At 40.8% G+C, this 14,749-nt stretch overlaps 1 protein-coding gene across 16 annotated transcripts in view; it reads right to left on the bottom strand.

Annotated features, from left to right (window-relative positions):
* ARHGAP24 (Rho GTPase activating protein 24) overlaps positions 1-14,749 on the bottom strand; it is an 867,261-nt gene that overhangs the window by 15,224 nt on the left and 837,288 nt on the right. For 10 of the 16 annotated variants that reach the window (XM_089303130.1, XM_089303129.1, XM_089303131.1 and 7 more), the window contains 3 exons: positions 13,106-13,238; positions 10,466-10,539; positions 7,287-7,408 (listed from right to left, as the gene is read on the bottom strand). In XM_089303130.1, coding sequence (XP_089159256.1) covers positions 7,287-7,408; positions 10,466-10,539; positions 13,106-13,238 — 329 coding nt within the window. The remainder of the gene's footprint in view (positions 1-7,286; positions 7,409-10,465; positions 10,540-13,105; positions 13,239-14,749) is intronic. The other 6 variants (XM_089303132.1, XM_070047912.2, XM_070047909.2 and 3 more) reach the window with 1 other exon arrangement.

Here is a 14,749-nt window from a genome sequence, read left to right as displayed (position 1 = left end):
TGTTCATCTTCTCACTCCCAGGCTTACTGAAGAACTCTGCACAAGGTAGTTGACTACTGAATATCTGGTGAATGAATAAATGGATGAAGGAATATTTTAAAATATTCGTATTTTGAAAAGTAAATCCTACCTTCAGATACTGGTATTCTATTGAAGCTAGGTCATTGACAAAGTTTCAATTAGGAAAATTATGTATAAGCAGACACACACACACAGAGGGACAGAAACAGAGAGGGCTCTTCCATGCATTGGCTCACATCCCAAATGCCAGCAACAGCCATGACTGGGGCAGGCCAAAAGTAGGAGCTGGGAACTCAATCTACGACTCCCATGTGGGTGGCAGGGCCTCAAGCAATTGAGCCATTATTGTGGCTTCCAGGGTGCACATTAGCAGGTAGCTGGAATCAGAAATGAAGTGGGACTGGTACCCAGGCACTCCGATGTGGGATGTGGGCATCCCAAACAGTATCTTAACTGCTTTGCCAAACAACTGCCCCACTAAGTAGATCTTTTACATGGGCATAGCTTTCTCATAATATGCTGTTTGGAAAAATCACCAAGTTATGCCAACCTCCCAGGTGTTGACATATTGACTCACAGTATCAAAGATATATTTGTTAATGTCAACATTAATGTCATCACAAAGTGGTTGAGTATTAGGAAGCTGTCAAGTTGAAGGTGTTAGCGACAAGCTTTTTTCACAAAAGTTCAAAAGTTATCAATGGCGACAAATTCTGCCAGTTATATTTCTTGAAGTCAAAGGTTGACTCAGTGCATTTTTGAGATTTGTGCTAAATGCTCATCTGAATGCCCATAGTTTGTTGGTTGTTAAGTAAAAACGGAGTTGCACGAACAAACCTGAGTACTGTTCATACTCCACATAATCACACAAATGCTTTTCCTTGAGCTAATCATTACATTACTCAAAGACAGCATGCAAGCTTTACATAGCAAGTTCATCTCGTCATCAGAATGGTAAAAAGATGTATGGTTAGGTTAGGGATTTAATAAAATTAAATTTCTTATCAACAAGGTCAATCTTAAGAAAAGTTGGCTTTTTCTCACGCATTTAAATGCAAGGCAGTGAAGTACATGATGCTAGTAGAGCTTGGAATGACTATCAGGATTCATACTAAGATACCGTTGTTTTACCCGTCATTGCTTTTGTACCATCAGTAAAAATGACAAGGCAACAAAAGGACAAAAAGTCTTCATATGAACCTACAGACCTCCTAAGTGCATCCCAGGGACCCCCAGGTATCTGTGGACCACATTTTGGGACCCATTAGGCTTGAGAGACATCAATATGAGAACTGGTAGTGAGTACTAAATGCATACTTTTTAATGGTTTATTTTTTATTTAATTGAAATACAGAGTTACAGAGAGAGAGGTATTGATAGAGAGACAGAGAGGTTTTCCATCTGCAGGTCCATTCCCCAAATTGCCACAATGGAAGTTGAGCCAATCCGAAGTCAGGAGCCAGGAGTTCTTCCAGGTCTGTGATGTGGGCCCAGGGGCCCAAGGACCTGGGCCATTTTTTACTGCTTTCCCAGGCCACAGCAGAGAGCTGGATCGGAAGTGGAATAGCCGGGACTAGAACCGGTGCCCATATGGATTGCTGGTGCTTCAGGCTGGGACTTTAACCTGCTGTGCCACAGAACTGGCCCCTAAACAAATAGTTTTATGTGTATACACACACACACACACACACACACACACACAAGGGGACTTTCAAAAGTTCATGGAAAATTCACATTATCTTCAAATTTCATTTTTCTATGAACTTTTTGATCACATAGGCGTGTGTATGTGTGTGTGTTTAAAGTGATGACTAAGGGAGGAAGCATAGTCTATGATAGGTATACATCAATGTAGATATTGCAGAAATATTAAAAGAATTAAAGGAGGATTTGAAGAGCATATATTGAAAAATTTTAAAAGTGAAGTGATCAAACTGCTGTTGGTAATTACTAAGGTTGCTGTTCTGAGCTATTTTCCATATGATAAAGCACAGGGCAAGTGATTAAATACAAGATATTTTAATTGATATCTTCAGTGTCTGAGCACCAAGAATTCCCAGAACAAAGGAGATAAAACTAGTAACAGATAATACTTAAGAAGTGATTGTCAGGTCTGGCACTGTGATGTGGTGGACTGAGCTGCCACCTGCAGCGCCAGCATCCCATATGGGCACCTGTTCATGTCCTGGCTGCTCCTCTTCTGATCCAGCTCCCTGCTAATGTGCTTAGGAAAGCAGTGGAAGATGGCCCACGTGCTTGGGCCCCTGCACCCATGAGGGAAACCTGGATGAATCTCCTGGTTTCTGGCTTTCTCCTGACCCAGATCCGGTCACTGAGACCATTTGCATAGGGAACCAGCAGATGGACGCTCTCTCTCTGTCTTTCCCTCTCTCTCTCTGTCTTCCCTCTCTCTCTGTCAATCTGCCTTTCAAACAAGTAAAAGAAATCTTTTATAGAACCTCATTGTCATGAGATTTAGTGGGTAGTATAGTATGAACTTGTGAGGTGCCTTTCCTTTAGCATGTAAATGTGTGTATATGTCATGTATGGAATGTGTATGTATATATATATTTTTTTATTGATTAGTTCTGTCATCTGAAGGAATGACCCTGATAGCAGCAAAACATATTACTGGTACTTAGATTTGTCCTTGGCCAGCTCCATGGCTCACTAGGCTAATCCTCCACCTGCCGTGTGGGAATCCCGGGTTCTAGTTCCAGTCGGAGCACCGGATTCTGTCCCAGCTGCCCTTCTTCCAGGCCAGCTCTCTGCTGTGGCCAGGGAGTGCAGTGGAGGATGGCCCAAGTGCTTGGGCCCTGCACCCCATGGGAGACCAGGATAAGTACCTGGCTCCTGCCTTCGGATCAGCGCGGTGCGCCGGCCGCAGCGCACCAGCCGTAATGGCCATTTGTGGGGTGAACCAACGGCAAAAGGAAGACCTTTCTCTCTGTCTCTCTCTCTCACTGTCCACTCTGCCTGTCCAAAAAAAAAAAAAAAAAAAGATTGTGGCCTTGAAACATCATTTCTCCCCGCTCAAAGAAATCAGAACATTTTGTAAATGGGTCTGTTCCAGGTTGGGACAGGAAACATGTAATGCGATCCCAGGAAATTTTGTCACATAAAACGGAAAGAAAGCTCTCCAAAACTACTATGACCACATCAAAAGAACTAATGGGCAACTTGGAGAGGCTTCTACTGACCAAATATGAGAATATTTGAGCTTCAGTAAAGGATAATAATCATAATGTATTTTCGTATCAAAAAGATTTTTTTTTAAACATACGTATTTGAGAAGAAAGAGAGAGCTTCCATCTGCTGGCTCACTCCTCAAATGCCCGCGGCGGCTAAGGCTGGGTCTTGCCAAAGGTGGGAACAAGGAACTCAGTCCAAGACTCCCACAGGGGTGGTAGAAGCCCAAGTACTCAAGTCATCGCTGCTGCCCCCGGCCTCTGCACCACCAGGAACCCAGAGCCAGGAGCTGGAGCTGGGGGCTGAGTCCAAGTATCTCATTGTGTGGGAAACAGCCATCTTAACTGCTAGATAAAATGCCTGCTCACTCATAAAATGTAACACATCAGATCATGACGATATTAGTAAAACAACATTAATACTTATAATAGGAAGAAGTAGTACTCATTTTTACAGGATGATAAAAAATTACTAAATTATTTTAAAACTGGTAAATAAAGGCAAAGATTCAAGCAGTATTTATCCTGCCTTTTATACATGAAAGTTACCATTGGGATACTAAATAGAAGAGAAATTTTATCCTTTTAGATAAAATGTTCTAATATGTTAAAGTGGTACAACATGGATGTATCTTGAAAATATTATGTTATAGGGGCTGGTGTGGTGCAGTTGGTTAACACCCTGGCCTGAAGCGCTGGCATCCCATATGGGCACCAGTTCTAGTCCTGGCTGCTCCTCTTCTGATCCAGCTCTCTGCTATGGCCCGAGAAAGCAGTAGAAGGTGGCCCAAGTGCTTGGGCCTCTGCACCCACATGGGAGACCCGGAATAAGTTCCTGGCTCCTGGCTTTGGATCGCTGCAACTCTGGCCATTGCGGCCAATTGGGGACTGAACCATTGGATGGAAGACATTTCTCTCTGTCTCTATCTCTCACTGTCTGTAACTCTACCTCTCAAATAAATAATAAATCTTTTAAGAAAATATTATGTTACATAAAATAAGTCAGTCACAAAAAGACAAATGCAATGTGATTCCAGTTACATGAGGTATCTAGAGACACCAAGCTCATCATAATGGAGAGTAGAATGATGGCTTCCAAGAGCTGGGCAGAGAGAGGAGGGGGACATTAGTGTTTAACAGGTACAGTTTCAGCTTTGCAAGGTGAGGGTTCTGGAGATGGATAGTGTTAATGGTTGCCTAACAATCTGAATGTAGTTAGCACCACTGAACTGTGTACTTAAAATGGGTTAAGATAGGAAATTTTATGTTATATGTATTTTACCACAATAAAAATTATACAAAAATTTATAGAATTAGAATATCACCCTTTCAACTTCCAGTTAATTAATAGTTTTAGGAATTATGTTAAGTTCATAGAAAGAGAGATAAGGAGGTGTTATATGCCTCCTGATTTTAAAATAAAAGAGAATGTATAGTCACACAGAAGAAATCACATGAATTTGGTCCAGATTCCAACTTACCAAAAATACAAAGCACCGAGGAATATTACACTGAACCATGCACACATGATCAACAAAATTCAGACTATGAGACTCTCTGCATGTTTGATTACCTAAATTTATAACTAATAAATTATAGGGAGTCCTGTATCATTTTTTATTTAAAGATTTATTTATTTTTTGAAAGACAGAGTTATAGACAGGCAGTGTGTGTGTGTGGGAGAGAGAGAGAGAGAGATCCTCCATCCGCTGGTTCACTCCCCAGGTGGCTGCAAAGGCTGGTGCTGCGCCAATCCAAAGCCAGAGCCAGGAGCTTTCTCTGGGTCTCCCACATGAGTGCAGGGGTCCAAGGACTTGGGCCATTTTCCACTGCCTTCCCAGGCCTCAGCAGAGAGCTGGATCCAAAGTGGAGCAGCTGGGATTTGAACCGGCAGCCACATGGGCTGTTGGTTCTGCAGACGGCAGCCTCTTCCACCACTCTGCAGTGCTGGCCCCTAAAGTGTTCTTAATTTGCAAGGAAATGAATGGTATGAATTATCTGATTATTAACATAGAAGATATTGCAATTGGGTTGGGTATGAAGAGACTATGGGGATACCTGGAAAAATTCTATTTCTTGACCTATATGGTGATTTCTAGAGAGTTTGTCTTACATAATTCACTAAGATATGTGTGTGGGGGTGTGGTAGTAGTGGTTTTCCATTTTATATGTATTTTAATTTATCATCAATGCTTGAAAAAATGGACTAAAATATCTTTAAGCTTCTATAGTTTCAGATTTTACATTTCTCTGATATATTGTTTGAATAGAAATCAAGTTTCCTGGAATAATTATCTTACTGTCAAAAATTTGATGATAAGTTTATATTACTCTTAGTATTTGACAAGGAAATTAACCTGGGGTGATATAGTCAGGCACACAAAAAAGCTTTTTTTCTCATACATAAAATATCAAAGACTGAAAACTTACATTTTTCATAGGGAAAGAGTATCAGGAAATAAGATCCATGAAACTTGCTGGGGTGGGGGGATGATTTTTTTTTTTTTTTTTTGACAGGCGGAGTAGACAGTGAGAGAGAGAGACAGAGAGAAAGGTCTTCCTTTGCCGTTGGTTCACCCTCCAATGGCCACTGCGGCCGGCACACCGCGCTGATCCGAAGCCGGGGGCCAGGTGCTTCTTCTGGTCTCCCATGTGGGTGCAGGGCCCAAGCAACTAGGCCATCCTCCACTGCACTCCTGGGCCATGCAGAGAGCTGGACTGGAAGAGGAGCAACCGGGACAGAATCTGGAGCCCCAACCGGGACTAGAACCCGGGGTGCTGGCACCGCAGGACGAGTATTAGCCTAGTGAGCCGAGGCGCCGGCCAAGGGGGATGATTTATCTTTCTAAACTAAATAAGCTTATGGTTAAACTAAAAATAATCATTCTTACTTCTTTTTTTCTTCCTTATAAAAATTCCACCATGTTCAACTAGGTCAGTTTGCAGAAAACAGCAGTGATACTAATGGCCGCAAGTAAGAAAGACACCTAAGCTCTGAGGTGTGTTGGAAACAAACAGAAGCAGCAGTTCAGGGTGGAAAGCAACTTGAGGTATTCTGCAATTTGGAAAAGAAAATTTCCTGCATGTTTCCAGCCATAAGAAAACAAGCATGATTGTGTGATAAAAGATCAAATTTGTCTTTTCGAATCAGTCAAATAAAACCACATTTAATAAATATATATTAACTAAAAATAATCCTACAAATTTTCTGAAAATTGCATCGGATTTAGAAAACATACCTCTTCGTTTTTTTTTTCATTTCCTACATAGTACAAGGGCACTTCAGAAAGCTCATGGAAAACAGAATTAAACAGTAAATTTATTTTGTTCCAAAAATTTCCCTATTTCTTCATTCATTTATCCATTTGCAAGGCAGAGAGGCAGGGGATGAGACAAAGAAAGAAAGAGGGGAATCTTTCATCCACTGGTTCACTCCTCAAATAGCTGCAACATCCAGGTCTGGGCTAGGCCACAACTGGGAGTCAGGAACTCTATTCTGGTCTCCCACATAGACGGCAGGTGCCGAAGTACTTGGGCCATCTTCTGTTGTTTTCACAGTGTGTTAGCAGGAAACTGGATCATAAACAAAATAGCATGGGCAAGAACCAGCACTTCAATATGGGATACTGGTGTTGTAGGAGTTGACTTAACCCACCGTGCCACAATGCTTTAACTCCATGCACAGTTTTCCCATAATATACATTTCCACTTTAGAAGATCTCTACTATGCAAGGATTTCCTTTTTTTTTTTTTTTATCGCACCAAAATAAACTTAGCTTTCAATTCTATTTCTCCTAGAATTTTCTTGTACTTTCCAGATGACCTGTGGAAATTCCATTTGCTTTTTAAGACTACTGGTGCACCATTTAGTAAAGGTTATTTTTCATACACTTAAAAAGAAAATGCCTCATGGTCAAAGAGAGGATTTAACATTTAAAGAACTTTAGTCAACGAACAGAGTTATCATGGATTCATTTATTTCCTTAGTCTGTTCAAAGAACAGATTCTGGCCAACCAAGATACAGTTGATTCTGTTTTTGATAAGGATGCAAGATAATCATTTAATCATTTACTTACCCTCCATGATGGTCAAAGGATCTTCCACCTTGGGGCGCAGGATATTAGGACCAAAGACAGTTGCCAAGTTCTGCACACTCATTTTGTTAACTCCAGAATACGACTGGACTTCATCCAAGAACCTATTGAGTACAAAAATAAGATTGAAAGACAACTGTATTAAACTTGTCAGTGGAAGAAACTGGATCACTGGGGAATTTATGAACTGAAGTATGTCCAAAGATGACTGTGGAGATAAAATTATTTGGAAATTCAAGCATTTCTCACTCAAATATGGAGAAAGTAAATTGGAAATGATGAAGCTTCAAACTTAAGGGATGAGATCAAATATCTGCCCCGGCCTGGCCTGGCTTGACTTTCTGTGTTAATTAAAGGAATCATTGTATTTGGACATTGCTAATATGGACTTGACAGTCAATAGTACGGATTTCCCTCCAGTCTTTCAGTATTCCCTTTGTATGAATACTCAGTTAGAGAACGGTATATGAGACCATGTGGTATAAGCCCTCAAATTGGAGAAGGGGGAATCAACTCTCAAATGAGAAATGTGTAAGCTACAAATTTATAGTCTATTAAAAAATAAGATCAACAGTGGAAAGTACATTAGTTCTATTGATATGAAAAAGTTGTAAGCACAAATTATTTCCATTTATTAGTTGCTAAAAAATAAGAGGCACACAACAATGCTTTTAGTAGAAAGGATTTTTATTTTTTTTAGTAAGCCTTCTCCTTGTTTTTTTATTTTATTTTATTTATTTGTTTTTTAAATTTGACAGGTAGAGTTATAGACAGTGAGAGAAAGAGACAGAGAGAAAGGTCTTCCTTCCATTGGTTCATCCCCCAAATGGCCGCTACGACCAGCACTGCGCCTATCTGAAGCCAGAAGCCAGGTGCCCCCTCCTGGTCTCCCATGCGGGTGCAGGTGCCCAAGCACTTGGGCCATCCTCCATTGCCCTCCCGGGCCACAGCAGAGAGCTGGACTGGAAGAGGAGCAACTGGGACTAGAACCCAGCGCCCATATGGGATGCCGGCGCGGTAGGCAGATGATTAACCAAGTGAGCCAGGATGCCGGCCCCTTCTCCTTGTTTTTTATCCACCAACTTGTCTTCACTTGTATAAGAGCTTTTATTGTTTCATAGCTTGCTTATTGTACTGATGAGATAAGGAGGACATTACAAAAAATAAAAATACCACTCAGGTAGCACTATTATGTATGATTTATGGTGCTCACGTGTTAAATTCTCAAAAGTAAGTACTATTATTGTTTCTATTTTACAGATGAGAGACACGAAGTATCAGAGGGTTAAGAATCTTCTCCAAAAACAGAGAGTCAGTAAGTGGCAAGGCTGCAATATGACTCCAGGCAGTCCAAGTCCAAATCCAAATCCATGCTCTGAACTGCTACACCATGACTGTAAAAGGGTGCCTATTCTCACAGGTTCATCATTATTACATGAGCAGACTTCAAAAGATTCATTGAGAATGAAATTCAAAAAGGTAAATTTATTTAAAAGAGTTATTTTATTTATTTGAAAGGCGGAGTTAGAGAGAGGGAGTTCCTGTAGGTTCACTCCCCAAATGACTACAACAGCCATTGCTGGATTAGGCTGAAGCCAGGATCCAGGAGCTTCATTCAGGTCTCCCACATGGGGGTAGGGGCCCATGAGCTTGGGTCATCTTCCACTGCTCTCTCAGGTGCATTAACAGGGAGCTGTATCAGAAGTGGAGCAGCAGGCACTTGAACCAGCATTCATAAGGGATGCTGGTGCTGCAGGGAGTGACTTAACCCACGGTGCCACAATGCCAGCTCCAATAAATTTATTTTGGTGCAAAAAATTTTTTTGGAATTCATTGAGGTTTTTTTCATCATATGCATTTTCCATGAACTTATTCTAGAAGCACAATCGAACAACCTAAACTACAGTAAAACTGAAAGCAAGAGTTAGTTTCATTTCTTATTTGAAATACCTGAAATTAAAAAAAAAAATCTGCTTGAATGTTTCAGGAGAAGTTAGGTTTTTCTATTGTGGAGATAGAGGTTTGCAGTATGGGTCTCAAAGCAGACTTTCTTCTCCATTATTTATGGAGAATGTAGCTTGTCTATTCTCCACCACAGTAACTTGTATTTGCTCAGAGTCCTGAGACAAAAGTCTTGCAGTAATGTCCATTCTGAGAGTGCAAACATTTCTTACCTTCTGTAATTCTGAACCATGAGGTCCTGTTGCTTCCAAACCTAACCATTACCAGACAAACTTAAGGTGGAAAGTTCTGGTTTCAATTTTGAATTGCACAGTATCTGGCACTAACTCTTTTTTTTTTTAATATTTATTTATTTGAAACTCAAAGTGACAGAGAAAGGAAGAGGGATGGATGGAGGGAGAGATGATGGATGGGGCAGGAGAGAGGTAGAAAGGAGGGAGGGAGGGAGGGAGAGAGAGATAGAAACAGAGAACAGAGAGAGACAGAGAGAGACAGGGAGAGAGAGAGAATCTTCTATTCTTTCTCCAAATGCCCACATTAACCAGCGCTGGGAAGGCTGAAGCCAGGAGCCAGGAGCTCCATTCGAGTCTCCCATGCTGGCGGGAGGAACCCAGGTACTTAGAAGCACCATCTGCCCCTTCCCAGGTTTATGAGCAGGAACTTGTATCAGAAGCTGCATAGCCAGCACTTGAACTGGTGCTTGGATAGAGGATGTGGGTGTCCCAAGTTCTGGGACTATAATGCCCTCCTCTGACACTATTCCTAAACTCCATAGTTCCTAGTCAGCTGTGTAAAATACATGGTCTCATTACCACTTCATCTATTACAAACCTGAAATACAGAGAGGATGAGAACATTGTATGAAGACACATTAAATGTCAACGGTAGAATCTAGACGCCCATGCATGTCCTTCTCATGACAAGGGACATGCTCTTTCTTCTAATACCACTCCCTACATGGTACAAATAACTTTGTGGCAAATTCAAAGTAACGTATATATAATACAGAGAGGAGGAAAGACCTCAAAAACATCAAATCAGAAAATTAGTCAATCTTAATCGTTCAAGGAAACTTTTGTGATCACTTTATCAAGCTTTTTAATTTTCCGGAAGTTAACTCAGAGCAACTAAGTGATTGTATTTATTGTCAAGCATCAGGAGAAATACAGTGTTTTTACCTACTTTGGGACAATTCTTACCGGCAAATGTACTTGAGGAGGTTGTAATTGACCACTGGCAAACTCTTCACCTGCTTCGCTAACTCCTTAACACCCTGAGAACAAAGAACAGAAGAGAATAAATGTTCTCTCTCTTCATGTTGGCCTTGAAATTAAAGCAAGTGGGAAATGGCCATACTGCTTTTTTAAAAACATGAATTTCACATATTATCAATGAAAGATACTGTTATGAAAATTTGCCATCACCATGGTGAACGTTACAGAAATATTTTCAAAGATTTTCTATGACCTCCAAAAGTATTACTATTTATGGAGAAACATATTTAAGGAAAACTCTTTCAACATCTTAAACATTTGCTCACAAGTGACTGAAAAGGGAAGATGGCCTCAGTTATGTCAAGGTTACTTTTAAAGAAAAAAGTCTCAAAGCAGAGGGTCCTTTTCATTTACAACATTCCCAGAACATAGACAAACATAGACTAGCGATAGGACGGATCATGTCAAGGATACATTTGTAGGGAGGGTTGGAAAGCCTAATTGTCCCGGAAATTTCACAAGACATTAATTTCTTTTACTCTTTTGATTGCCTGTCTCCCTCCAAACATAAATGGGCCCAGAAAAACCAATCGATAATGTAATCTGATTTTCTTCTGCTCCCTGTAGTATGTTTATGAAACTTATGATCTCTATCAAAACTACTGCTGTTATAGTGCAAAAGCAGTCATGGATAATACTACATGACAGAGTAAATCTGCATCCACAAAAATATGTAGCTGTTTCTGAGAACAGTGCCAAGAAAATTCAATGGGAGAAAGAATAGCGCTTTGAACAACTGGTCTGGGGCAACTGGAAAGCCTCGTGCAAAAGAACTGGGTAGATCTCTTTCCTTACACTGTACATAAAAAATGAACTGAAAGAGGGTCATACACATAAATTAACAGCTGAGGATCTAAAAGTCTTAGGAGAAAATACAGGAATAAGTTTGTGTGACCTGTTCACAAAGACTTTCTAAATATGATACAAAAAGCACAACTGAAAAAAAGAAAACAGATACATTGGGCTTCATCAAAATTGAAGACTTTGTTGTACTTCAAAGATACCATCAAAGAAATGAATAGACGAGCCACACGATGGGAAAAATATTTGCCAAGTCATCAATCTGATAAGGGCTTCTATCTAAACTCATAAGCTCATTAATAAAAGATAAATATATTCAGTCCTCCATATCTGTGGAACCAACCAACCAAGTATTGAAAATATTTTTAAAAGATTGTTTCTGTTCTAAACAAGCAGATACTCTTTTTATCATGTCATTTTTCTCTAAGCTTGATAGCATAACCAGTGTTTACACAGCGTTTACACTGTATTAATCTAGAGAAGATTTAAAGTACACGGGAAGATGTACGTAAGATGTGCACAGTATATAAGGGACTTGAACATCTCCAGATTCTGGTTTTGGGGGGATTCTAGAACCAACCTCTGTTAGGGACTTGGGATGACTTCAGCATAAATAAAAATGGAGAAATGATACTCCCAACAAAAATATATGAGGAGCAAAAATGCACATGAAAAAAATGTTCAACACCATTAGCCATCGGAGCAATTCCCCATTCCAAGCTTGACGAGGAGATATCATTTTGCACACGTGAGGATGGCTGTGTTAAGTAAGAGAAATTGCAAGCAAAATGGCAAGACATGGGAAAATTCGAACCTGTTCACACTGATGGTAGAAATTTAAATTTGCGGTGTGTCCTTAGGAAGCACAAGGTTACAGATAGGCCCGCGATTCTACGAAGGGACATGCAACCATATGTTGGTATAATATGGATGCTCACAGAAGCATTATTCATAGTAGTTCAACGTGTAAATAAGACAAAAGTCCTTCAGTGGGTGAACATATAAATAGTAGAATGTCCTTTGGAAATAAGAAGAATTAAATACTGATATTTGGTAAAACATGGATGCACGTTCCAAACAGTGAAAAAGCCAGTTACAAGAATCCACAGGTTGAATGATCCCATTTATAGGAAATGTGCAGGACAGGCAGATCCATGGGAACAGAAAACAGAAGAGCAGTTGCTAAGACCTGGGGAAAGAGGTGAACAGGGAGAGGTTCCAGGTTTCTTTGAGCGTAAAACACATTTTGTAAATATTTTAAAACTAGAGTTTAGTGATATTTGCACAAGTCTAAGAATATACTGGGTAGTGAGTTGCATACTTTAAATGAGTGATGCATAGTATAGAAATGGTATACCAATAAAGTTTTTTTTTTTTTTTTTAAAGGCAGGCAGTGGGTATGACTTAGTCCACAGCTATTGCTTGAGGTGATTTAGTGGGCACACACGGAAAAGCGGACTAGGAAACAGTCTCCGCATTTTCATGGAATGTGTGGGCTGTGTGGCATCACAGTCAACCACTTGGTGAGCAAAAATGGTGAGGAGTGCTGATATCATTACTCAGCCACATTCATTTCAGAGAAGGAAATTAAAAAAAAATAGTACTTGAACTGTGTGTGTTACATCTACATGTGTGTGATGTCGATACACAGCACCGCAGGAAACAAACTGAGGCTAGGACAAAGGGACAAGTACAAAACAAACACTGAGAACACTGACAAAAACCCTGCGCAGAACTTAATCGGAAATAAATGCATCAACGTACGGCTTCCTCGTCCTTGCTGAGCAGCTTGGCACATGACAAGAAGTCGTCATACTTTGCGTAAGGGATAACAGGTTCTGGGAGTTCCCGCAGGTACAGTTTAAGGAGGGATGCCACGGTGTGCACGTCCGTGCTGCTGTGGAGACACAAGTGCGGAGACATTCTTAGCAGTGACCTTTACCCCACTTGGCTTCTGCTCCACCACATGTAAGTCAGCCGGTCAGGGTGATTCAAGTTGGCACTTGAATCAATGGAGTGGGCATTTACGCGGGGGCTGCTGGGGGCCATCTCTGGTGGGGAAGACTGGACATCGCCGGTCACTCAGGATCCTTCGTGTGGTCTGAAACGACCTGAAAGCTCAACCATTGTTCTCTTGGGTACAGTACGCAAAAGGAACAATTTTTGAAAACAAGAATGTATCAGACTTTAAATAAAATATAATACAATTTATAAACATTATCCAACCCATGTGGGTGTATTTAACATCAAAAGTAATTGATTCTGAGTTCTTGCTTCATCTCTCAAAATATTGAACTCATGTTGGGAAGGCATTGGTGATTGGTTATGGATACTGGAAGATTACTATAACATGTTGTAACTTTTAAAATTAAATATTTATTTTATTTATTTAAAAGGCAGAGGAATAGAGAGAGGGACAGAGAGGGAGAGAGAAGAGATAGGCAGACAGACAGACAGACAGAGAAAGAGAGTGATCTTCCATTCCTTGTTCACTCCCCAAATGGCCACAATAGTCAGAACTGGACCAAGCCAAAGGCTGGAGCCAGGAACCCCACCTGGTCTCCCACATGGATGGCAGGAGCCCCGCACTCTGACCATCTTCTGCTACTTTTTCCAGCTGTGTTCCCAGGAAGCAGGATTGGAAGCAGGGCAGCTGGAACTGGAATCAGTTCCTATATGAGATGCAGGCATCATGGGAGGCAACTTAACCACTGTACTACAAGGCCGGCCCGGATACACTGTAACTTTTTTTTAAGAAGAGCTAATTTCAAAGATGATTGATTCACAGCATAATTGCTTATCTAGTATTCTAAGAGTCAATTTTTCTATAAAGAGAAGGAAAGTGTTATGAACATAAACAATGAAAATGTGACAAGTTCTTCATATAACCTGCATGATTTATTGTTAACCCCTGCTGGATACAGGAGGGTGAGATAATTTTACTAAAATGCTAACTCATGGTTTGTCCTCTCTGTTCCTTTATTCCCTGCTGGTGGGGAGGAAGACAGGAAGAGAGTTTTTTGGAGGAACGTTTGTCTTGTGAAAGGTGTGATTGTGATTGTGTGTCTTGTGACTGTGATGAAGCAGGAAGAGGGGCAATGAGGAAGTCAGGGGTTTCAGAATCGGCCGTGCCACAGAAGTTGTCAAGCCCCAGAGGGGTGAGCCTTGAGAAGGTGGGGTTTCCTCTTCCAACGAATACTCCTACCACAATGGCGGCACAGAGGCAGAGTCCTTGCAAAACTGTATGAGCTGGGAGAGTGCACTTGTCAGACTCAGGGGTTGATTTCCTCAGGTGTTTGCTGCTCATCTACTCTGTATTGGGTATTATAGAAAATAATGGGTAGGGTCCCAGAGGATTTTTAAAAAGGTGTTTTTCTAGCCTGCTCACAGCCTACAATCTAGTGGGAG

This window comes from Oryctolagus cuniculus, chromosome 8 (assembly GCF_051225735.1).
Source record: "Oryctolagus cuniculus isolate XC-2025 breed Fujian yellow rabbit chromosome 8, ASM5122573v1, whole genome shotgun sequence".
In the NCBI taxonomy this organism is placed as follows: Eukaryota; Metazoa; Chordata; class Mammalia; order Lagomorpha; family Leporidae; genus Oryctolagus; species Oryctolagus cuniculus.
Note: the sequence above shows the minus strand (reverse complement) of the source record. Positions and strands in the feature narration are given on the sequence as shown.